Genomic DNA, 25,135 nt, shown 5'->3' with positions numbered 1-25,135 from the left:
CAGAGTGACATCAGTGCTGCCTTCGCTGTTTTCGAGCTTCCCTGAGGCGGGATGTGGAATGCACATCGAGGACCACCTTGTTTGGCCAAGTATTTCCTTGGGTCTGTGTCTATCCTGAGGCTGTTATAACAAATTACCACATGTGTAATGGCTTTAAACAGCACAGTTTTATTTTATCATCATTCCAGAGGTCAGAAGTCTTAATTCCACAGGCAATCCTAAATCCTGGTGTTTAACACCTACTCATAGACTCTGGGGGTCAGGACGGTGCGAGCTTGGAAACCACTGCCTGGTCTTCTGCAGGCAGAGATCTTGCCCTCAGGGCTGAGTCACTAGGACACACCCTTTGCGCCACCCAGGCAGTCACTGGTGAAAAGCCACAGCAAGGTGCCCAGGATCCCAGAATGGAGCCAATCACGCAGCACACGGCCTCAAGGCTCTGTGTGGTTCCTCGTCCTCCTCGTTCTGTTGGAAGTGCTCACCTTCCCCCGCAGACTCAGCTCCTTGTGAGGGCTGTCCAGGGCCAAAATACAGTCCTCAGGGATTTGGAATTAACTCAGCAGAATTTAAGCAGTGGCAGCCTGACCTCTGAGGTTCGGCCTCGGCTTCTAGCCCTTTATCACTTGATGTTTTGACTCTGCTAAAGAGCTGCTTCCGCATTCCCGAGATCTGGACCCTCTGTGAGCCCTCATTTAGCTGTCTGATTCCTTCTTTCATCCTTGAAGATCTTGAGTTCTAGTCTTGAAAATGATTTACTATTGCATCTACTTGTCCGTTGTCAGTTCCAGATCCAGGGGGCTGCCCCCCAGCTTAGTGACGGGGTCTCTCTCCTGCTAAAGGGTCCTCTTCACACCTGGGGCCGTTTTGTCTCCTCAGGTCCACAGCCATTCCCTGCCCCCTCCATGCCCACCAGCACTGCCTAACTCCAGTAGGCAACTCAGTGCCAGGCCCTGCCTACCTTGGCTCATGCAACTCATCCCAGAAAGGCTTGTCTCCAAGGAGACACACACGATGTCCCTTTGTACCTTCCCACGGTAGTATCTGAACAACCCCGTGTTAACCAGGAAGTCTGTGTCTTTGACAGAAAGGAGTTAGGCTTTCCCCTCACTCCATCAACTTATTTACCACATGGTCACATGTGAATAACCTACTTTCCCAAGCTTTTAATTCTATAGTTTGCTCCATAAAAGGGCCAGTGAGGTAATAGCATCTGGTGTTAGAATGAAATGACAGATGAGAAAAGCAAGGTTGGAAAGGATAACGTACCTACCACAGCTCCTTAGGCCGAGCCAGGGCCTGGGCTCCTGTCACCTGACTCCCACGCCATCACTCTTACTGCCTATCAGGTCAGTGGGTCAAGGCTGCAGATAGCCTTACGCCCAGAATCAGGGTGGAAGGACTTTAAATGTCATCTAGGCTGATGTCTTTGGGTGAAATTCCCTCAGGAAATGTCCTGCCAAGTATCAGCCAGCTTCCGCTTCAACAACACCCCTTGACCCCCACCCTGCTCGGCCCCACATCCTGCCTGAGTCTGATGTCAGCTCCAGGGCCTGCCGCTCTGGAGGAACAGCTTACACAGCTGCAGACCTGAGCTGCTCTCTCCAGCATCTTTGTCCATTTGGTTGGCTTTCCTTTAGGTTTCATTAGAGAAATCTAACATCTCTGGAACTTAGTAATCTTTTCCTTATCTTGAGATCAGATCTAACTCCTTAATTTTCTACCCACTCATTGGGTACATCTGTTGCATCCAAGCACACACTCACACACTCCCTCACACACACTCACACTCATACATGCACACACATTCTCACATATTCTCTCACACACTCGCATATTCTCTCACACTCTCACACCCATGCACACTCACAAACACACATAGTCTCATAATGCTCTGGCACTCACACACACATACACACACTCACATGTTCTCATACAATTTCTTTGACACTCACACATGCACACACACATAGTCTCTCACACACTCACATATTCTCACACACTCCCTTACACATACACTCACATACCCACACCCACAATTTCATGTATCTTCGCAATGTTCCCTCACACTTACACATGCACACTCATGCATACACTCTCACCTATTCTCACACACTCCCACTCACACATTTTTATATACTCTTTCACATTCACACACGCGCACACACACACACACACACACACACACATAGTATGTATCTCCTTCTTCCCATAACAGCCTTCCAAAGATTTGCCCCTGAGCAATCTCTTTCCCGCATTAAACCACCTCTGTTTCTTTATTCTCCCCCTAAAGAGAGGCTTGTCATGGCCTTCCCTGTTCCAGCCTCTGGACTATGCCTCCTCTAAACGCTTCTCATGGCCTGCCGACCTCAGGCCAGCCTCCAGTCTGGGCAAGACCTCCACACTGAGGTCTGCCGACCCTCCGAGAGCACAGCAGGTCTAGAATTCTCCTTAAGTTTTCGTCTTACAGCAGGATGTAGAAGAGCATGAATGAGAACAGAGAGTCTGAAGCACACTAACCAACAAGAATAGGAGCTGGTATTTGTCCCAGCAACTCTGTCAAGTATTTCAGAAATTCTAGTAAACATGCTCCCATCTGGAGAAGACAACTCCAACTGCAATTATTCTGCAGGATATCCAGTTGATGCTTGAACAAAGCACATCTTGAGTAGGCGGAAAGGTAATGATTCACAGACACCAATTGCTCACCCTCATCAGATGTTGTAGCTGGGGGAAGTACTGAGTTGTGCATCAATTTTTGCTACCCCGAAATCAGTACAGCTCAAGAGCCTGTTATTGCGGGAGGGGTAGTTCACATGGCATACCTGAGCAGGGCACTTGCTTCTTTCCAGCATCTTAACTCAATTGGCTGGGTTTTGTATGTTCTTTTTTCCCCTTTTGTTTTCATTACAGAAATAACTTCAAGCTAAGCTGCTTGATTAGGCAGAGCTGTTCCTAGATGTGCATAAGGCAGCCACAGCTTAGAGGGTGACGTCCTTCAAGAATGGCCACTGGGCTTGGCCGTAGGCAGCAAGAAGTGATGGCAGGCCATCCGGACTCTATTCAGGAAGCTAGAGGGACTGAACTTAGTAGGTCAGGAAATGCACAGCCTAGGTGTTCTTCTCTCATGCCTCTTAGTCCTTATCCTTACTTATAGTATATGAATTTGTGTTTGAGACCAAGCTTCAACCTATATCCTGTCTGGAAACCAGGTTCCTGATTTGTTCCTTACACCTGACTTGTAGCCCAGTCCTCTTGTCTTAAATTATGATGATCTGTCACACCCTTAACAGCCTTTACTTTCACCAGCCTGCAGCCGGGGTCCGGCCAACACCTGCCAGACTTTCCCTATGCCAGTACCCAGCTTGTTCTCTGCAGGACCTCTGTCCCTAGACTCTCCATTGCTAAGTTGCACCCTCCTATTAAGCCGTCAAATCTTATCCTTTGCCACACCTCCCAGTGCCCACCCTCTGCTTATCCTTGTACCTAATGACTCACCTGGCTCTAGCAGGACACACTGCTTCCTCTGCTCCCTGCCAGCAGCTGGGTTGACACAAGCCCAAGCCCAGGGACCAATTTGGCTCCCAGACCCTCTAATTCTGTGTAGTGCTGCCATTCTCCAAGACCCTTTCTGCTCCAAGCAGCTTTAGAGAGAACAGATGAGAGCCTAAGCTATAGAATAGGGATACAAAGCCCGGGCACCGTGAGTTAGATGAAGAAGGGAGATGCTGGCATAAAGCAGCTGAAATCTGTTTTCCCAGCTCAAGCTACAAGCTGATAGAGCTACTTACCTCCCACCCCACCTCCATCCCTTTCTGGCCTAACTGGCAACCTGATTTTGGTCACACTGAGGACTGGGCCAGCTCTGTGGATGCCAAGACAAAGTCATGAAGTAAAGGTTGCAGTTTAAGTGCTCTTGATTTTTCCTTTGGCATATACTGAGGGGAACTAACAAATTATACCCAAGTTACATTGACCAGTTTGGAGGGTATTTGAATTCAGGAAAACAAACTGGTACTTGGTTATCTGGAGAATGTATTCAAATTCACAAAGAACCATTTATGCCATGTGATTTTTTTTTTGTTTTTTTTTTACAGAAATAATTAACTCTCCCCTTCGCTAATTGACATGATAAACAAAGATAGAGCTCCTCCTCTTCCATCACTATCTCCAAAATTAAATTTAACAGCAATTCTCTGCTTAAGCAGAAAGAAAAAATGGGCTAGTTACTCATTCGTGGAAAAAAGGTAAAAATTTTCCAGTGACTGTTTCTTTGAGGTGTCTATTTTAAGAAATTTGTTGGGGAGTAGGTTACAAGGTGAATATCTAACCTTTTAGAGAGCAAGAATCAGGAGTTTCAACCAAGTGACTGCTTATAAAATGCTAAGACACAGTGTGTGCCCAGGAACAAGCCAGGTTCAGCTCCAGATTTCAGGTGTTTTGCAACCCGTCCTATATCTGAATGTCATAGCCACCTTTACAAAAACAATACCCTTTAGTTAAACTAAGTAGAAAAATATAGTGAAAAGATTCCTCGCTATTCTCTAGGTGAAAGAAGATATTTTTCTTAAGGAAAACACTGGTGAGAATAAAAGCCAAGTATTGTTTTAGGCTCCCTCCAATCTCCAAAATACCATTTAAAAAATAATTACGCCCACAATTTATGCACGATTCATTAGACAGAAAGATAAAAAGCACTGCTACATTTTAATTGCATTGGAAGAGTAGACATCATGAAATATACCCCCAACTTCTTGGGATTACAACCCAGCCTAGGAACGTCTTCGCCACAATTTAAACCCTGTCCCAATAGTCTAACTCGATTCAATTATAATATTTTAGTTTTATAATTTGACAGACTTATGAAGAATTATTTGAGTGACGCAATTACAGGGTTAAATGATTTTTTATCAATGTTCAGCTTTTTGTTGTGAAAGTGAGCAGGACTGAATTACAGACAACAACAGGAACTGTCACCTCCAGCGGGGCGGGGGGGGGGGGGGGAATAAAAATACAACTTAGCTGTCTGCACGGTTCCCCTCATCCCCACCCTCACCAAGATAAAGGCAGGATGACAGGCTGCGTTACACAGACACAGGCAGTGAATCGACCCACTAGACACAAAACACCACATGTTAGCCATGCAGATGACACACTGAAGCTATGGAAAAAACAGCATTCATTACATAATAGGTACCGTATCTTACATAATATATAATCAGTGTGATAGACAACACCTTGCAGGATGCAAACAGCCTTGCAGAAGATGCCAGCTGCTGAATTATTAATCTGAAGGAGCCAGGGTGAGAGAATGAGCCCCTGTAATTGTACTGAAGAGCCTATGAGAGCAAGGTCTGTGGGGCTCCCTCCCTTTAGGTTTCCAAGGGCATCTACATTTAGACTCTATTCAGGCAGCCTCTGCCGAAGAGGGAGCACAATTAATGGGACAGGCGCAGCGCCCCGACTTCACGGTCTCCCGTGATCACGGTTCCCACACATACCTGTGGTCTTTAGTGGGGTTTTCTCTCCTAGCAACAGTTTTAACCTTTTGGCATGGATTTTGCCTTGATAATGTGAGTCAGCCACCACTGCCGAGGTAAAGGACATGTTACAGAGCGTACAGCACTTATTCTTATCAACCATATCGGCGTCATTTCCCTATGGAAGAAAGAAGAAAAAAAATTAGAGGGAATCCCAAGTCCCCAAATATCTTTTTTCCCCATTCCATTCTGTTGCAAATGAGATGTAGCACAGACTTTCTCACTGAAATGCAACCTTTTTCTTCTTCATGACAATCACCATCAAAACATTTTCAGTTAGTGACTTCAACCTGCATTATTTAGTGGGTAGTAGTGCCTGACCCAGGGAACAGAGGACACGTGTGCAGATATGAGTTGTGCAAGGAAACAGGGCCCACGATGAGGCGACAGCACATTGTGTCTGGCACCATGAGGGAGACCGTCTCTATTTGCCCCAGCACCTGGCACAACACCTGTCACACCAGAGGTATTAGAGATGTTCACTGAATGAGTGGGGCTTAGGGTTGGTCTGTGGGATTAATAAGCCTGACATGAAAATCAGAAGAGGAGATGGGGGTGCCTGGGTGGCTCAGTGAGTGAAGCCTTTGTCTTTTGTTCAGGTCATGATCCCTGGGTCCTGGGATTGAGCCCCACATCAGGCTCTCTGCTCAGTGGGAAGCCTGCTTCCCTTCCTCTCTCCCTGCCTGCCTCTCTGCCTACTTGTGATCTCTCTCTGTCAAATAAATAAATAAAATCTTTTAAGAAAAACCAAAAAAAAAAAAAAAAAAAAAAAAAAAGAGGAGATAGATAAAGCAAGGAGGTATAGTTGCTAGCCAAAATCTTTCAGACTGACAGGACAATGGCCAGGAAAAGAACCAGAGATGTCAACAATTTATAAATTAGCTTCAAGGTTTATGTAGGGAAACACTGTCCTAAAATTTATGGTAGTTTCATCATAGTTTTAATACATACTCCTAGCTGTCTGCTCTCCTGGGCAATATGATCCTATAATCATATAGGAGAATCAAAGGATAATAAAAGAACAAATAATTAAGCAAGAAAATATCATGGAATATAGCTATGCCACAGGTGTAGAAGAGGGACCAAGAAAGTTTAAGTCTCGGACAACAGAGAAACTATAGCAGTGTCCTGAGAAGTTAGGCAGCCTTTGAAGCCAGCAGAACCTGTTTACTGGGTATTTTGCTAAAGAAGCCAATGTGACTCACATGATACAAATGTAAATACCACCAACTGGACTATTCTAATGATCCTGGTGGAGACACAATACCCCAGAAAGAACCTCAATACTAAGCAAGTACCTGTAAAATGGTAGAATTTAATTGTGTGCTCTAGGCTAGCTAAATCTCAAATTAATGACTCCTTCAAGCTACAGATCATACCATATTTACTGGAGTCTCCCACTGCACCCAGACCAATGCTGATATATGGCTCAAGGCAGAAATTCCATGAAGTTTGATGAACTGACCTCAATGAATACATTTAAATTTTCTGGCTAAAAGAATTGAGACTGGCCCCAAAATACCAAATAAATGAAGGAGAGTCTAAGATTATCCTAAATTATGGATTTCAAGCTGGAGCCAAAAATTCAGACTTTTTCAGGGTAATGTATACATTGCTGGAAGAAAAAAAAAAAAAGTTGTGGAATATCCTAAGGCTGAATAGTCAAAGCATTTTGCAAAGGTAAGAAGTTTTCAGAAGAATTCAATCAAGGTAGAAAAGGCTGGCTGACTCTGGCCAGAAGCCAAGTCCTGAAAGTCCTTTTTATATCTTGTAAGTTTTCTTGTTTTTGTTTTTGTTTTGTTTTGTTTTGTTTTTACTTAATTCAGATTACTGCCTTCATTCTCCTTCAGGTACAAACAAAATGCCTGAGAGGGATTTTCACTTCCAGAATGTCAGAGTGAGAAATTCTGTATAATTGCTCCTGGCAAAACAACCATAACTGCTAAAGATTTAAAAAAAAATTCTTTAAAGTCTCTGGAAATTATACTAAGAGAAAACAGCAAATTATGAAATATTTATTTAAAAAAATATGAATTCCCAGTAAGAATAGTGAGTCTATGGCACTTTAGAGATAACCCTTTTGCTCCCTACCAACTGTCCAGGTAAGCATAACAGATGTTCCATTCTGATTGGGTGTGGTCAAGAAAATAGAGATCTCTCTCCTATCAGCTCCCAGTTAGAGGATATTAGGAAAGTCAGACCACAAATATTTATAGGCCTTTAGTTCCAAATGCAGAAGATAAATTCCAGGAATCAAATATTCTCTTCCACCACCCACCCTCATTCATAGGACAGAAGAGATCAGATATTCTCTTTCTCAACCCATACTCATTCATAGGACAGAAGCTCTATCCCTGGAACAGCAGACAAAGAATATTGGGACCCTGAGTGCTCTTGCCCAGTTTCCTTGTAGGACAAGGGTTCCACGCCAGGAAAGATAAACTGAGACCAGACCCTGACACTTCTGCCTAACCAATAAAGCAGCATCGTCATTCTAGGAGAAGCAAGCCACTGTCCCTATTCCTTACTCTGAAGCAGTGGCTCAGAAATTTTTCTGTAAGAACAAATGGGGAAGAAAGAATCCATAAGAACAGAAAGCTTTTATATTCTTTCCAAAGAAACTGGCATCATTTGAAATAGAGTTCTGAAAGGTTTAAGCCTAAGGTTGCTCTCAAAAACAATGATTTTGGTAAGCAATTAAGAAAAATCTGGCAAGCAATTAAGAGAAAACTGATAGTTACATTAGAGCAACAAGCTAAACTAGCTAGCTTACCAGAAAGAACCAGGGAAAGAGATAGCTCAGGAGAGCCTTTCTGGAGTCAGGAAAAACTTCAAAGACTTCACTCAAAAACTAGCCTTACAAAAAGTACAAAATTTAATTAGATCACACTGTGCAGGATCTATACTCCAGGGCATGGACAAAAACAACAGAGCAATCATCCAGCAATTAGCAGAGCCTAAAAGATGAGTACTATAGTAGTGGCAGGCAGTTTAACAGAGATCAGAGAAAGAAACAGTCAAAAAAAGTCCTGTACAAATCATTGCCATCCCACAGTGACTGTCTCATCCCTAAGACTGAGCTACTGAGCCAGACATTAGTGGCTGCGCATCTTGGAAAAACAGACACTATTAAAACAGCCGTAGACATTAAAGTAGCCAAGATATTGGACAAATAAATAAACAACAAAAACAAGTTCTGGAGCATGGGGTAATCAGTACCCAGCATCACTATAATACGTTAACTATTCAGTTCTCAACAACACTTAATAAAACATGGAAAAATTTCAGGAGAATATAACCTATACACAGGAAAACAACAACAGAAAGTGCTCAGATATTAAATTTAACTGGCAAAAACTTCAATGCAACTTCAAAGATTTCAAACAATTACAAATGTGCTCAAAAAATTAAAGGAAATCATTCTTTTTTTATTTTATTATTTTTTATAGGAAATCATTCTTAAAGAAGTAAGAGAATATATGATGAAAATGTGTTATCAAACAGAAATTACAGCAAAAAATCAGATGGAAATTCTGGAGATAAAAGTACAATAACTGAAATGAAAAATTCACTACAGGGGTTTTAAAACAGATGTGAATGTGTAAAAGAAAGAACTGGTGAGCTTGAAGATTTACCAATGGAGATTATGCAATCCAAGAGGAGGGAAAAAGAAAAAGAAAAGAAATGTGGACACTACTAAGTTTGTATACTAAGTATACAAACATATGCATAAAATAGTAGTACCAGGAGAAGAGAAAGAGAAAGGGGCATAAAAAATATACATATAAATAATGACTTAAAACCTCCCAAATTTGAAGAAAAACAGCCATCTACACATCCAAGAAGTCCAACAAAATTTGAGTAGGATAAGTACAAAATGTTCTACACAGAAATACATCACAGCAAAAATGCTAAAAGCCAAAAGAAAGGGAAAATGTGGAAGTGGCAGGATAAAAGAACTTATCACATACAAGAGAACCACAATAAAAATCACAACTAATTTCTCATCAGAAATAACGTAGGCCAGAAGTCAGGGGGGTAGCATACTCACAGTGCAGAAAGAAAAATCTAACAAATAAAAATCTTATATCCAGCAAAACTATCTTTTGAAAATGAAGGTAAAATAAAGACATTTAGAGATTTAAAAAAAAAAAAAAAAAAAAAAACTAAGAGAATGTGTTACTAACAAATCCACCTTATGAGAAATTCTGAAGCAAGTTCTTCAGGCTGAAAGCAAGTGACACCAGAAGATAATTTAAATTCTTATGAAGAGGAAAAAAGGCACAAGTCGAGGCAAATATGTAATTATTAAAAAAAAAACACTATAAATGCATATTTCTTCTTTCTTAACTAATTAAAAATTGTATGTACAAAATAACTACTTTTTGTAGTTGCTCCAATAACATATACATATATAATGTATTTGACAATAACAGCACTAAAGACGTAGGTGGAAGCAAAGCTGTGCTGGAGTAAGGAAATGACACCATATTGTAATCCTCAAATCCACAGGAACAAATCATGAGAAGCAGAAAGGGTAAACAAGAAGATTAATACAACAAACACTAAAATATATCCAGCTCACATTTCTTTTCTCAGCTTCTTTGAAAGATACAAAATTATACAGGTTAGCTGGGGCACCTGGGTGGTTTGGTCAGTTAAGCATCTGACTCTTGATTTTGGCTCAGGTCATGATCTCAGGGTCATGATAATGAGCCCCACATAGAACCCTGCATTGGGCTCTCCACTAACTGGGTAGTCTGCTTGAGATTCTCTCTCTCTCTACCTGGCCCTTGCTCCATGCTCTCTTTCTCTCTCTCTCTCTCTCTAAATAATAATTCTTAAAATTATGTAGATTAACAATTATAACAATATATTATTGGTTTTATAATATAAATAGATCTAATATGCATAACAATAATAGCACAAAATGGGGGAAGAGAGAAGACAGCTATACATTTCTATATCTGGGTACAATTAAGTTAGGATAAATTTCCAATAAATTGAGATATATACAGTAACCCCTAAAGCAATCACTAAAGAAAAAGTCCAAAATAATATAGGGAATAGTCACTAAAGGAGTTAAATTTTTTCAGTGCAGAATACTTTCTTAATGCAAAAGAAAGTGGTAAAGAAGAAATAAAAGAACAGAAAGACACTATTCCTAAAAGTAAAATGGTACACATAAATCCAATTGTAGCAATAATAACACTGTATTTGAAAATAATATAAAATCTAATTAAAATATAGTGATGGTAAGATTAGATAAAAAGGAAAACATGACTAATCTATATATTGTATCAAGGAGATAACACTTTAGCTTCACTGATACAGATGGATAAATGTAAAAAGAATTAAAAGTTATATCAGGCAAACAGCATCTACAAGAAATTTGTAGTGGCTATCAAACTAATATCAAACAAAGTACAACTTTAAAACAAAAATTTTTTACTAAAGTTAAAGGAGGACATTGTGTAATGGTTAAAGTGCTGAGCCACAAGGAATATATGATAATTATATATAGGCATACATATAACTACATAGGTAGTTAGAAAATTCAGGAAGCAAAAGTTGATAAAATTAAAGAACAGTTAGACAATTCTGTATGTATCTGTTAGGTAAAGTTGTTTTAAATCTTCTTATTTCTCCTATTTCCTTATTAATCTTCTGCCTAGTCATTCTATCCATTACTGAAAGCATGGAATTGAAGTCTCCTTACTGGTATTGAAAATAACCCAAATTTAAGCTTGCAAAGGATCTGAAAAAACACTTCTACAAGAAAGGTATATAAATGGCCAATAACAACATAAAAATATGCTTGACATCATTAATGATCTGGAAATGCAAATGAAACCACAATGAGATACCAGTTCACAACCACCAGGATGGCAAGAGTGAAAAAGATGGATAATAAAAAGCATGAGCAAGGATGTGAGTATTAGGAGCCCTCACACACTTCTGGCAAGAATGTAAAATGCTGCAGCCACACTGGAAAGCCATCAGGCAGTTCCAAAAAAGTTTACATACAGAGTCACCATATGACCCAACAATTCCATTTCTAGGTACACTCAATCTTTTTACTCATACATATGCATTTGCAAATTTATCTACTTGCAAATATCTATGTGTAAACCCCCAAATCAACACTTATGGCATTTCTGTCATCATTCATGGCCATGTGTGGAAGAACAAAAAGTCTGAATCGCCTGACATGCATGATCCCAGCTGAGATTAAACAAGGCAATCCTCTGCTTTCTTGTTTTACCCCTTATGTTATGTATAAGCGTTCTATTCATGGTCTATTTAGTGCCACATATCTTTGCATTTCTGTGCTTTTTGTTCGTGATTTCACTGCCTAGTGTTCTGAAGCACAAGAAGATCATGAAGTACTTTACAGAGGAAATACATGTGTTAAAAAGGCTTCACTGAGGCATGAGTAATAGTGATGTTGGCTGTGAGTTTCATGTTGATTGATAATACTGTACATCCAGAATAAGGAAGAGGAAATTCCCTGATATGTATGTGAAACAACTCCAGAAAGAGCTAAAACATTATCTATAGCACAATAAAGCAATGGAAAGGATGGACAAGTGGCTAAATGTGTGGATGTGTGAGATAATAACTGACAGTAAGAGCATAATTAATAGCATTGTTGTAGAACTAAAAGTCAGTGGGATTTACCATATTTCTCAGAGTCAGGAAAAGGTTAGATTCTTCTCAGCTAGGGTTTTATTATAAAGAAGTACTACATATAATCAATAATTTGTAAGAAATATATTCAATAAGGCATCTTTTTTAAATATTTTATTTATTTATTTGACAGAGAGAGAAGTCACAAGTAGGCAGAGAGGCAGGCAGAGAGAGAGGGAGAAATAGGCTCCCCACTGAGCAGAGAGCCCGATGTGGGGCTCGATCCCAGGACCCTGAGATCATGACCTGAGCCGAAGGCAGAGGCTTTAAACCACTGAGCCACTCAGGCGCCCCTCAATAAGGCATCTTTAAACTGAAACACACATAAAACAAGTTTATGTATTGATCAGCTGATGAAGGTCTTGTGACCAGCCACATGTAGGCACCTAACCCCATATTCCCCCTAGGAACAATGGCTCAGTATTTGCTAATTCAGAGTTGGTGACTTTATACGACATAACTACCATGAAAAGTGAGAAACGAATATATATATTTCATGCAAGAGAAATAAAAATATATGTCCACATAAAAATCTGTACACAAGTATTCATAGTAGTATACTATACTACAGAGTAAGCCCAGAAGTGGGAAGAGCTCCTATGTCCTATGGCCATCGACTGAAGTACAGGCAAACAAAATGTGCTCTAGCCATATAATAGCATATTATCAGGAAAAAAAAAAGAGTACCAACACATGCCAAAAACACACATGAACCTTAAAAACAGTATACTAAGTGAAAAATACTAATCACAAAAGACCATACCCTGTATGTTTCCCTTTATATGAAATTTTCAGAATAGAAAAATCTATAATTCAGAAAGTAGATTAAAGATTGTCAAGGAGTAGGAGAGCATGGACAGAGAGGTTGGGGAACATGGGTAGCAAACACAAAAGCGTTTTCCTTCTAGTGATGATGATGCTCTTGTTATTGTGATAGCTACACAACTACATGAATATACTAAAAACCCTTGAAAGATGTTCTTTAAATAGGTGAACTGTAGATATAAATGAGTTACAGCTCAATAAAGCTGTTCTAGAAAAGAAAAGGCCTAACAGATGCATTTATAGGATTTCAAAAGCCCAAAGAAATGACACTTGAAACCTAACTTTTCTGGGCATTTTCTGCTTGAAGGCAGAGCCACTGAGGGCTCCCTTGTAATATTTGGAATTCCTCTGAGCACTAGCTAGCCATCCTTGGAATTCTGGTTATTGATATTTATTTTGGCCAAAGGCATTTTACAGCTATAATGGAATTCTACCTGCAGCTGCTACAGAGCTACACCTAAAGGGAAGAGCCATCCAACAGCCCCTGCTAGAGCTGGAAGCAATTGTACTTCTCAGCACATACCCTGTAGTGAGATGAATTGTCCCATAAATGCAAATTTTTTCGAGTGTTGTGCATGTTGTTGCTTATAGTCTGGTATTTAACTTTTAAAAAGAGGCAGGAACAGGAAAAGATGTCTCTTTCCCTTCTCTCCCCCTTTTTGGGACCTAAAGACCCAGAAGTCATGCTTCCTGCCTGACTGCAGGGTCCTGAGCAATCTTCTCTGCCACTGCCTTTCCATGAGTCCTGTTCCATTCCATTTAAGTCAAGCTGTTCTCTCTTCTCCCAGTCTATTCAAATCTCATCTAGATGGCAGGACCAATTTTATGCAGGGACATTTTCAGGACTTCTGTGAACTTCCTCCACACTTTCTCTGCTGACCTCCCTCTCTCAACATCTGTGCTATAAGTTTTGATTAGGTCTTGGCTGTTAATTGTTTTACTAGTGCTTTTTTAAAGATTGTCTCTCCCAAAACATCTTGAAGACAAGATTCATTTTAGAATTATCCTTCCCTTCATCTCCATTGTCTGCCACGGGTCTGGATACACAGAGAAAACTCGATAAGCATGACAGAAATAGTTGCGAAGGAATGACTTGAAGGGGCCATCCATTAACCAATTCTAACTCAGCCATGCAAATCTGTTTTCCACATAAAATAACCTCTCCTTTAGTCTTTACTAAATGTATTGCTTTGTCTCAGGAAAAGACAAATGTCATTTGGAATAAAGTTCATACCCAATATTGATATGTATTATAGTGGCAATGACATGTTACAGTGTAATTGTGCCCACGTGAAGAAGTATTCTGCTGGTTAGAGAGGTGAGTGGTGTCTGGATATCCCATTGAGAAGATGTACTATCTACATCTTCAGAGTGTACATTAATGCTGGCATGGGTGTTGTTTTCCACCATTAACTAGAGAGATACATACCTTGTCACTTGGCTAGAAACCATCCTCTCAGTGGATGAAATCCTCTATTTCCACAGTACTGGGGGAAAATGGTCACTTTTGACAATAAAAGAAAGATAGAAGGAAGATTTCTACTCAGGAGGGATGCAGAATTCACTGTGTGCCTTTGGTATTTGGAAGGCATTGGTTTGTTTTTCAGTCACTGAAGAAATATTTAAACAGATGGTAACCGTACTTATAAGACCCCAAATGGGAGAAATTAGCCAGGGCTCCTGAGAGAGGATAAATACATAAGTTAGATAAGCCCCACTAACAAAGAGAAGTAGCTAACAAAAAATGTTACAAATAAATAGACATGCCAGAAAGAACAAAGACGGTATGAGAGGCAGTTGGGAAGACAGGAAGACAAATGTCTGAAAACATGGACATATCAAAAACTACCAAATGAAGTTTTATTTCTTGTTTGAGACATCCCTTTAATATTGGATAGAGATGAAGCAGCTTTAATATTGGAATAGAATCCATAGCAGCTCTATTCACCATTGTCAGGCACACCTTCAGCTGACATACATGAGCACAGCAGTCATTTTGAGAGTCATATGTACTAATTAAGCATTGTATTAGGTGCCTTATAGGTTCTGTTATGCTTAGCTTTCCTAACAGTCCCCAAATAAGTGTAGGATTTATTCTTCTTCCCCTTTTCCTCCTCTTCTAAATCCAATGCATCCATAAATCCATAAACTTCCCCTCTAATTGTACCCCCAAACTGTCTACTCTCGATTTCTCAACCTACTTTTATGTTCTTTTCCCCATCACTCCTGTTCAAGCCTGAGTGCATCTCTACTGATGCCCCTCTTTACATTCTTCACAGAAACTATTTTACATTCTAAAATTATGTTTTTAAAGATTTTTTTTTTTAATTTCTTTTCAGTGTTCCAGAATTCATTGTTTATGCACCACACCCAGTGCTCCATGCAGTATGTGCTCTCCATTATACCCACCACCAGGCTCATCCAACCTCCCACACTCCCCCCCTTCAAAACCCTCAAATTGTTTCTCAGAGTTCACAGTCTCTCATGGTTTGTCTCCCCCTCCAATTTTCCCCAACTCACTTCTCCTCTCCATCTCCCCATGTCTTCCGTGTTATTCCTTATGCTCCACAAATAAGTGAACCCATGTGATAATTGACTCTCTCTGCTTGGCTTATTTCACTCAGCATAATCTCTTCCAGTTCTGTCCATGTGGATACAAAAGTTGGGTATTCATCCTTTCTGATGGAGGCATAATACTCCATTGTATATATGGACCACATCTTCATTATCCATTCATCCGTTGAAGGGCATCTTGGTTCTTTCCACAGTTCAGCGACTGTGGCCATTGCTGCTATGAACATTGGGGTACAGATGGTCCTTCTTTTCATTACACCTCTGTCTTTGGTGTAAATACCCAGTAGTGCAATTACAGGGTCACAGGGAAGCTCTATCTTTAATTTCTTAAGGAATCTCCACACTGTTTTCCAAAGTGACTGCACCAACTTGCATTCCCACCAACAGTGTAAGAGGATTCCCCTTTCTCCAAATCCTCTCCAACACTTGTTGTTTACTGTCTTGTTAATTTTGGCCATTCTAACTGGTGTAAGGTGGTATCTCAATGTGGTTTTGATTTGAATCTCCCTGATGGCTAGTGATAATGAACATTTTTTCATGGGTCTGTTAGCCATTTGTATGTCTTCATTGGAGAATTGTCTTTTCATGTCTTCTGCCCATTTTTTGACACGATTATCTGTTTTTTGAGTGTTGAGTTTGTGGAGTTATTTATAGATCTTGGATATCAGTCCTTTGTCTGTACTGTCATTTGCAAATATCTTCTCCCATTCCGTGGGCTGCCTCTTTGTTTTATTGACTATTTCCTTTGGTGTGCAGAAGCTTTTGATCTTGATGAAGTCCCAAAAGTTCATTTTCGCTTTTGTTTCCTTTGCCTTCAGCTAGGGTAACTGAGGCAGAAGACAGAATTAGTGATCTAGAGGAAAAACTAATAAAGAGAAAGGATCAGGAGGAGGCCTGGAACAAACATCTTAGAAGCCATGAAAACAGAATCAGGGAAATAAATGATGCCATGAAACGTTCCAATGTCAGAATTATTGGAACCCCTGAGGGGGAGGAGAAAGAGAGAAGGCTAGAGGATATAGTTGAACAAATTCTCCATGAAAATTTTCCCAATCTGGCAAATGGAACCAGCGTTCCTGTCCTAGAGGCAGAAAGGTCTCCCCCCAGATCATAGAATCTAGAAAGACCTCGAGACACCTGATTGTGAAACTGATGAATCACAATTTTAGACTTGAGCTCTTGAAAGCAGCTAGGGGAAAGAGATTCCTTAAGTACAGAGGAAGGCCCATCAGAATAACATCAGATCTGTCTGCAAGCCAGAAAGGGCTGGAAAGATGTATTCAGGGCACTAAATGAAAAGAACATGCAGCCAAGAATACTTTATCCAGCAAGACTGACATTCAAAATGGATGGAGAGATAAAGAGCTTCCAAGACCAGCAAGGTTTAAAAGAGTATGTGACCACCAAGATGACACTGCAAGAAATATTAAAGGGGGGGGGGGGTTCTATAAAAGAAGAAAGAACCCAAGAGTATTATTGCACAGAAATTTAGAGACAATCTATAGAAACAAGGACTTCACAGGTAACACGATGTCAATAAAAACGCATCTCTCAATAATCACTCTCAATGGGAATGGCCTAAGTGCGCCCATAAAACTACACAGAGTTGCAGAGTGGATAAAACAACAGGACCCATCCATATGTTGTCTACAAGAGACCTATTTTGAACCTAAGGATACATCCAGACTGAAAGTGAAGGGATGGAGAAGCATCTTTCATGCCAATGGGCCTCAAAAGAAGGCTGGGTAGCGATTCTCATATTAGATAAATTAGATTTTAAACTAAAAACTGTAGTCAGAGATACAGAAGGACACTACATCATGCTTTTGATATTTGAAACTAAATTACTCAGTACTGTATGCTCAGTACCTAGAACAGCACTGTCATACAGTATATAGTTCAGGCCACAAATATGGTCACATTTAAATTTTCTAATAGCCATACTAAAAGAAACAAGAACTTGTGAAATTAATTTTCTAAAAATATATTTTTTATTTAGTCTAATAAACCCAAACTCTTTTCCTTTCAACATGTATTCAACATAAAAATTATTAATGGGGTATTTCATACTCTTTTTTCATACCAAGATTTTGAAATCTGTTATATATTTTATACTTACAGCACATATCAAATCATCCATGTTTTAAGTTCCAACTATCCATGGCTCCACAGGCTAGTAGCTACTAGACTGGGCAGTATAGCTCTAGAATACAATGAGTAATTTTTAAATATTAGTTGAATAAAAAAATTAGTGAATATATGAAGGAAGGAATTAGCGAATAAATAAATGAATAAATTCCCATTTTTACAGATCATGAAAATGAAATTTGCCAATGTGTGATACTTTTAGAATGTGGGAGAGCTGATTTTTGAATCCCTGTCTAGCTGAATTCAAAGTGGTACTATTTCCATGATCCTGCATTGGCATCTTGGGTCAGTCTTCTTATCAAAAATGTTCAAGGACTCTTTTCTAAGGAAAAATAAATTCCCTACCATGACATTTAGAGTCTGCTACCAACTAACTCTCAACATACTTTTCTAGTCTTTCTCCTCTGCACTGCTTTTCAAGCATAATATGCTCCAAGAAAACAGATTTCTTCAAGTTCAGGAACACAAAGGACCCTGCCAAGGGGGTGGCTCAAAATCCCAGCTCTAAATTTTTCTTCTCCCCAACTCCTAGCTGCTTGCTCCTGTTCAACACTACAAGTGAGTGAAGATTTGATCTGTCAGGTCTAATTTTTATATCAGGTTAAAAAGCAGTAGTCTTCCTCACTAGACTAGACTTCTTTCTTATGTCTCCTTATGTCTCTCCCCCAGGATAGTACCTGACACCTAGTAGCTAAAAAGTTGTTGAATGAGTATATGATAGAAAAAATAAACCAGTGAAGGAACTCTAGTTATCTTCCAACTATATCAAGTACATCCCTACATGTCTTTGTTCACTCAGAATTCCTTCAGTTTCTCTATAATCAAGGGTCACTCAAACACCATCTCCTTCATCAAGGCACCCCCAGTAGTTTCCACTGGAGAGAGAGAGACCTCATTCTTCCCTCCTGCCTGCAGAATGTCATTTAAACTTCTCCACACACACAAACATCATTTAGCATACATCTTATTCTCTCTTATGGAATGTTAATTCCTTGGACTAAGAATGCATTGTCCCTAGCCTCCAACACAGTGTTTCGTGTGATGTGGTATGAAAAACATGAAATATTAAATCAAAGAGGAGCAGAGTTGGTTTCAAAAAATGCCAGTTTAAGCCCTGATGTTAGAAGTACTGCATGTCACTTATAATTACTGAGTCTGAAATTCCTCCCCATCATGTGGGAAACAAATTCTACCCTATTAGTGAAATAAAAAGTCAGGAAAGAATGCAATATATGAAAACATGCTTTGTCATTTAGAAAGTACTATTCTAATTTTTTACATATATATGTCAAAATGGACTAAAGATTGGTTACTTCTTACCTTTTTGTATCTTCTTAATGGAACTTCTTATATCCAATATTTTCTCACTTTTTTACTGGTATATATGTTTAATACCTATCTACTTTCATTATAATATATGCTTCTTGAGGGCAGGAACTTTGTTTTGGTCAGAAGTATAACCTCAGTGTCTATAAGAGGACGTGTCATTTAATAAATATCTAATGGTTGATGAAAAAAATACACATAAGGAGGATTCTGAGATGTTGGCAGCAGTCTTTTTTTTTTTTTTTAATTCCTCTAAATCTTCCAATAAAAACAGAACTGGATAGCCAAAGGAAAAAAACTCACAGACAATAGTCATAACAAAACTAGGTGACAAGATATTTTTATGAACCTCAAAATACAAGCAAATAAAAATAAATCAATAAAAGCCATAAAGATACTGTATGATATCAGCATCTGCACAGGGACAGAGAGTGAAACTGATGGACCTCAGACTAGCAGAACCTCCAATAGCCAGTGGGTGCTCAAGAGAAAGTGACATTCCGTTGCTTCTATTTCAAAGCAAAATAGGAAACTTCAGGAAAATGATATAAAAGATGACAGAGCAACATAAGAATGAGAAAATTCACAAAATTTTATAATAAGGACCACAAAAATAACTGGAAATAAAAGAATAAATAACTTTGGAAATAAAGACTAAACAAGAAGAAACAGATTATGAATACACACAATGAATAATTCTCTAAGAGAAGTAGAAGTCAAAATGAAGAAAATTTTGTAAAATTCTTAAAGAATAGGTACAAAGAGATTTAATAGCAAGTCACAAATTGGAGAAAGACAAAAATCATCCAATATAATAGTATAAGAAACATTGAAAAAGATAGCCAGAGGAAGGGGGGAAACCAAGTACACTGATATTTCCTAAAATTAAAATTAAGAAAAGTATATATCAAAAAAGAATTGTCTGAATATTGATTCAGAACAACTATTGAACTTTTAGAGTAATGTTAAAATTTGGTTGGGCCTTGGAGAAAATAACTTATTTACAAGGGAAATAAAATTCAATCGCCATCAGACTTTTCAACTGTGATGTTTTATTCCAAAAACAAATAGAGTAATATATCTTACATTCTCAAGAAAAGAAATGTGACCCCAATTTTTTATATCCAGCAAAACTGACATTTAAATTTAAAATGCCCAAAGTGAAAACAGACAAGAACTCAGATAACTTTGTTTTCATGAGACTTTCTTGTATCTATTGTAATATAAGATTCAAATAGCCAAAACGACTAGAGAGACATCAATATAAGAATTAATGATAGCATGATTTACATAATGACTTATGGAATCAAGATAAATGGAGGTTCATATATAAATGGAAGCCCATGTAATGACTATATGTTCAGATAACATGAATATAATTTTACAATTTAAAAATGAGGAGAATTAATGGTCATTACCAAGGCTTTGAGAGTGCAGTTTCTCATTTGCTCTGGACAAGACCATAAAAAAATTTTCCCACTAGGTTTTCTTTCTTTCTGCTACTTTGCTAGCATTCAGCCTATTGGGAACATTTTATCAACTCTGTTCTACTTACATTGCCTAGATCAGCACTGTCCAGTATAAATGTAACACAAGCTGTATGTGATTTGGTAATGGTCATATTTCAAATTCTCATCTGACTATACATGACTAGTATATTGAACAGTGCATGCCTAGATCTCTGCTCTTGCAGATGTCTTTTGCTAAATCCTTCTGTATTGCTAATAACCATGCAAGTTGTAATATAGTTGATTTCGTAAAGGGAGGCTGGCTTCAGTTTACATGATTGTCTCTGGAAATGGAAACTTACTTCATGTTCCTATTATATAAGAGTGACAGTGACACCTGTGGATTGAACAAGTTCTTTTTTAAAGGACTATTTTGAAGATTATGATTCTCACTTTGGAGGAACTATAGTGATTATCAGCGACTGGCAGTGGAAGGAATCATATGTAAAAACTCCTTAAATAAAAATTTATTGACTTTTAATTTAAAAAATGGGGAGAATATATGCTGTAAAAAAGATTTATCAATTAATATATTAATGGTATAGTATTAATATGGTTATTTTGCTGGATGTTATGTGTGTAATATTGGATAAAGTAAATGAGTTCTTTGGGGATATTCTAATTTTGTCATTTCCTGAGGCTTTGAGAATCAAGATGCTCACTGTGGGAAAAGAGGAAATAGAAGATAATGGGACAGTAAGCGCAAAACTCTGTATTTCTTAGTTCTGTCCACTAAAGAAACCTAAAAACAATTATAAACTTAATACGACATCCCTAGCACTCAGAAACCATACCAATCCTGAAATACCACTCACACTAAAAGAGACTGCCTTTAAGAGGAAAAATAGGCAATTCCAAGAAGGCTGTAAAATGAGCTTGGGGAATCCTGCCCCACTAACCATCAAGGAAACTATCCAAGATCACTACCACAGTCATGACACAAGGACTGGGGGAACTTGAAGAGGCTTCCCCTGGCAAACATGAGACAATTTAAACTTCAAATAATGTAGTAACTGCAATTGATCAAAACCCATCAAATATGTTAAATTTCTGCATTCATAACAGTATTTCTTAAAAACCTGCTTGGTCACCTTTGCAGAAGGATAGGGAATCAATTCCTTAATTGGAAAATTGGTAAAATAAAAGGACAGAATCAAGTAATCTTTTTCTGCCTTTTCTAAAGGAACCATAGTACAGAGTATGAACTAGAGGATGGGGAAAACTGCTTGTTCAAAATTACTCTAGTGGATCAATGAAAAAGAAATGATAAAAGAAAATCATTTTGCAACCTTCAGTGAATTAATGGATCTAGGCATTCCATATCAGCAGCTGCTATCATCACAAAAAGAGAGACAATCAGATACTATGCACATTTTGATGAAAGAATCAACACCATCACTACTGCCAAATGCATCCAACCCAAATCCTATCAAATTTCTGGAGCCACCTGCCAATTTGCAAGGAACAGAAAGGATAATGTGTTAAATGAAACCACACATACATAATCAGCAAAATCTATACTTTAGAAAACTCCATGGGTCAAATGCCCCCTGAGTTCTTTTACAAGTAAATTAAAGGAAAAAAGCAAATGGAGGAAAAAAACCTAGACTCCCATGAAAAAAATACGTCAAGCTTTTAAAGAGGGGGCAAGACTAGATTTTGGTAATTAGGGAGGCACACTTTGTAATCTAACTATACAAAAACCTGAAAAAATGCTTGTGGAAAAGTCATCAGGACAGCAGTTACGCTTTGCTGGAACAAAGAGATTCAAGATAGGGATGAGACAAAGAGACGAACTAATGGGAAGATGGGCTACAGTCTATTTCTTGACTTGAGTAGTGGTTACAAGGGTGTTTGTCTTAGTAATACATCCTTTTTTTGTAGAATTTTATATCTCTGCTTTATTTTTAAAGAAAAAGTACAAATTCCAGTTTGAAATGCTCCTAACTGGCACCCCTAAGTGTTTCCGTAAGTATGACTCTAAAATATTAATGAAGACTGAAAAAGATAGAACACACACTAAAAATTAATTTGATAGATCACCTGATGCCAGAATTTAAAGTGAATTTCTGCCTGCTGCAAGGCATAAGGAGTTCAATTGAGATAAGCTATAAAACTAGAATAGTAATAAGATTTCCTTCATAAGATACTAGTGAGGATTAAATGAATTTGTATGTAGAAAGTACGCAGAATGGTGCCTGACCTAGAGCAAGAGCTATATTTAGGAATAAGCTATTGTTTTTATTATAAATGTCTCCAGAGTTGCAGCTCATAAAAGAGAAACCCCTCAGAAAAGATATTGTCTGCACTCCCCATCCTTTGCCCAAACTCAGATTTGTACCAACAAAAAAATCGAACAACTATCTGTGGTCATATGACTTCTTGAACCGATAAACATTTACTGTTTGTACTCTTTCTGCATACATCTGTGGCATTCACTCCCAGTTCCCAGCTCAGTTGGGAAAGGCAAACTATTGCATACCTACTGGTAGACCCAGCTTCCCGTCTCACCAGCAAAAAGATGAGTAATAGGGGCAGACACAAGAGAACCTGCAGTGACTCAGCATCTTGGGAATGACAGCTTTAATGGGAGGCATCGATTCCTACTGTTAGACAATCGGTCAGCTAGGGTAGGAAAAAATGCTTCCCAGCCAAGCAGAGCTTCCGATGAAGTTGAAGAATTTGCAAAAACTAGGAACTGGCCAGGAGCTGTGCACAGAGTCACATTTAATAATGGCTTTAAAAAAAAAAAAAAAGGATTAGATAATCAGCTAACCACACACCAAGAGAAGTAATTTCTTTCCAAATTTATTTACAAATTTGCTACAAGTTTAACCACTGGAGAAAAATGAAAAAAAAAAAAAAAGGAAAAAAATAATTCTGAATTTCTTCTGAAAGCAGAAACAAAACAAAACAGTAAAAAGCTGTTATTATTTTAAAAATTAAAAATGAGGACCAATTTAACCTCAAATATGGAAAACAGATTATACAACTAATCATTTTTAAGGTATGTTTCTGCTACAGAAAGGTGCAGATTTATAAAACAAAATAAAAGGAGAAACAACCAGAGAGTACATTCAAATTGCTATGTAACATAGGGAAATTTCAAGTCAGCAAGGGAAACAACATTATCAAGTAAATGGAAATGCAAGATTGATAACAATTTAAGAAAAGTAATAAAGCCATAAACAACTAGAAGAAATATATAGAGATATTCAGATAATCTCAGAATGGGTTGAGATTTTTAAACATAAAATAAAAAAAATAGTTTGAAACAGAAAAGATACACATATCTCACTCCATGAGCATTAAAATTTTCTGCATGTCAAAAAGTACCATGAAAATATTTAAAAGAAAATGGTAAACAGTATTAACCATACGCATTTAAAAAATGCTTATTTATATAAAGAACACCTGAAAAGCTGTAAAAGAAAGCTGACCTACTCCCCCCCAAATAAGCAGAAATCACAAATTAAAAATATATAAAAGAAATATGCATGGGGGTGCCAATGACTCAGTTAAGTGTCCAACTCTTGATTTCAGCTCAAGTAATGTTTCTCAGGATCAAGAGACCAAGACCCACACTGGGCTCCATGCTCAGCATGGAATCTGCTTGAGATTCTCTCTCTCCTTACATACTGCCTATCCCCCAGCTTGAGCATGTGATCTCTCTCTCTCTAAAAGAAATAGATAAAGTCTTTAAAAAGAAATATGCACATCCAGGAGTGCCTGATGGTTCAGTCAGTTAAGCATTTGCCGTGGGCTCAGGTCACAATCCCAGGGTCCTGGGATCAAGCCCCACATCAGGCTCCCTGCTCAGTGGAGAGTCTGCTTTTTTCCTTTCTCTCTGCCCTTTCCCCACAAATCATTCTCTCTCTCTATCTCAAATAAATCAAATCTTTAAAAAAAGAAATATGGTGGTGCCTGGGTGGCTCAGTGTGTTGAGCCTCTGCCTTCGGCTCAGGTCATGATATCAGGGTCCTGGGATTGAGCCCTGCATGGGACTCTCTGCTAGGCAGAGAGCCTGCTTCCCTTCCTCTCTCTCTGCCTGCCTCTCTGCCTACTTGTGATCTCTCTCTGTGTGTCAAATAAATAAATAAAATCTTTTAAAAAAATAAAGAAAGAAATATGCATGTCCAATAAAAATATGAAAAAAATCAATCTTACCAGTAATGACAGAAACATTTATATATTTTTTAACGTTCCCATTTTTACTCATAAAGTTGAGAATATTTTTGTAAAATATCTTATAGTTTTAAAAAATCTCATATTATCAAAGGGGAGGAGAAATCAGCTTTCTAAATCATTTCTTTGAGAAAGATAGACCCTTTCTGGAGAGTAATTTGATGATATGTATTAAAAAACTCAAAGTCACATTTTTAAAAAAAAGAAAGAAAGATTCTTCTTGACCAGAAATTTCTTTTCTGGAAATTTATCCAAAGAAAATTATCAAAGATTTGAGCAAATATATACAAGGTTTTTTGCTAAAGCACTGACTACAGCAGCCAAATAAGGATACATTTATAT

General features: G+C 38.3%; 1 protein-coding gene and 1 non-coding gene across 2 annotated transcripts in view; one reads left to right on the top strand and one right to left on the bottom strand.

The window, feature by feature from the left end:
- The window catches only part of ZMAT4 (zinc finger matrin-type 4), a 358,266-nt gene that overhangs the window by 150,730 nt on the left and 182,401 nt on the right, over positions 1-25,135 (bottom strand). Inside the window, exon 4 of the mRNA XM_045986974.1 lies at positions 5,499-5,655. Within this exon, the coding sequence (XP_045842930.1) occupies positions 5,499-5,655 (157 nt within the window). The remainder of the gene's footprint in view (positions 1-5,498; positions 5,656-25,135) is intronic.
- On the top strand, positions 20,509-20,634 carry LOC123937838. Its single transcript, XR_006817620.1, has one exon. It is a non-coding gene; the product is annotated as a small nucleolar RNA SNORA32 (small nucleolar RNA).

The sequence above is a fragment of the Meles meles genome, chromosome 2 (genome assembly GCF_922984935.1).
Source record: "Meles meles chromosome 2, mMelMel3.1 paternal haplotype, whole genome shotgun sequence".
Classification (NCBI taxonomy): Eukaryota; Metazoa; Chordata; class Mammalia; order Carnivora; family Mustelidae; genus Meles; species Meles meles.
Note: the sequence above shows the minus strand (reverse complement) of the source record. Positions and strands in the feature narration are given on the sequence as shown.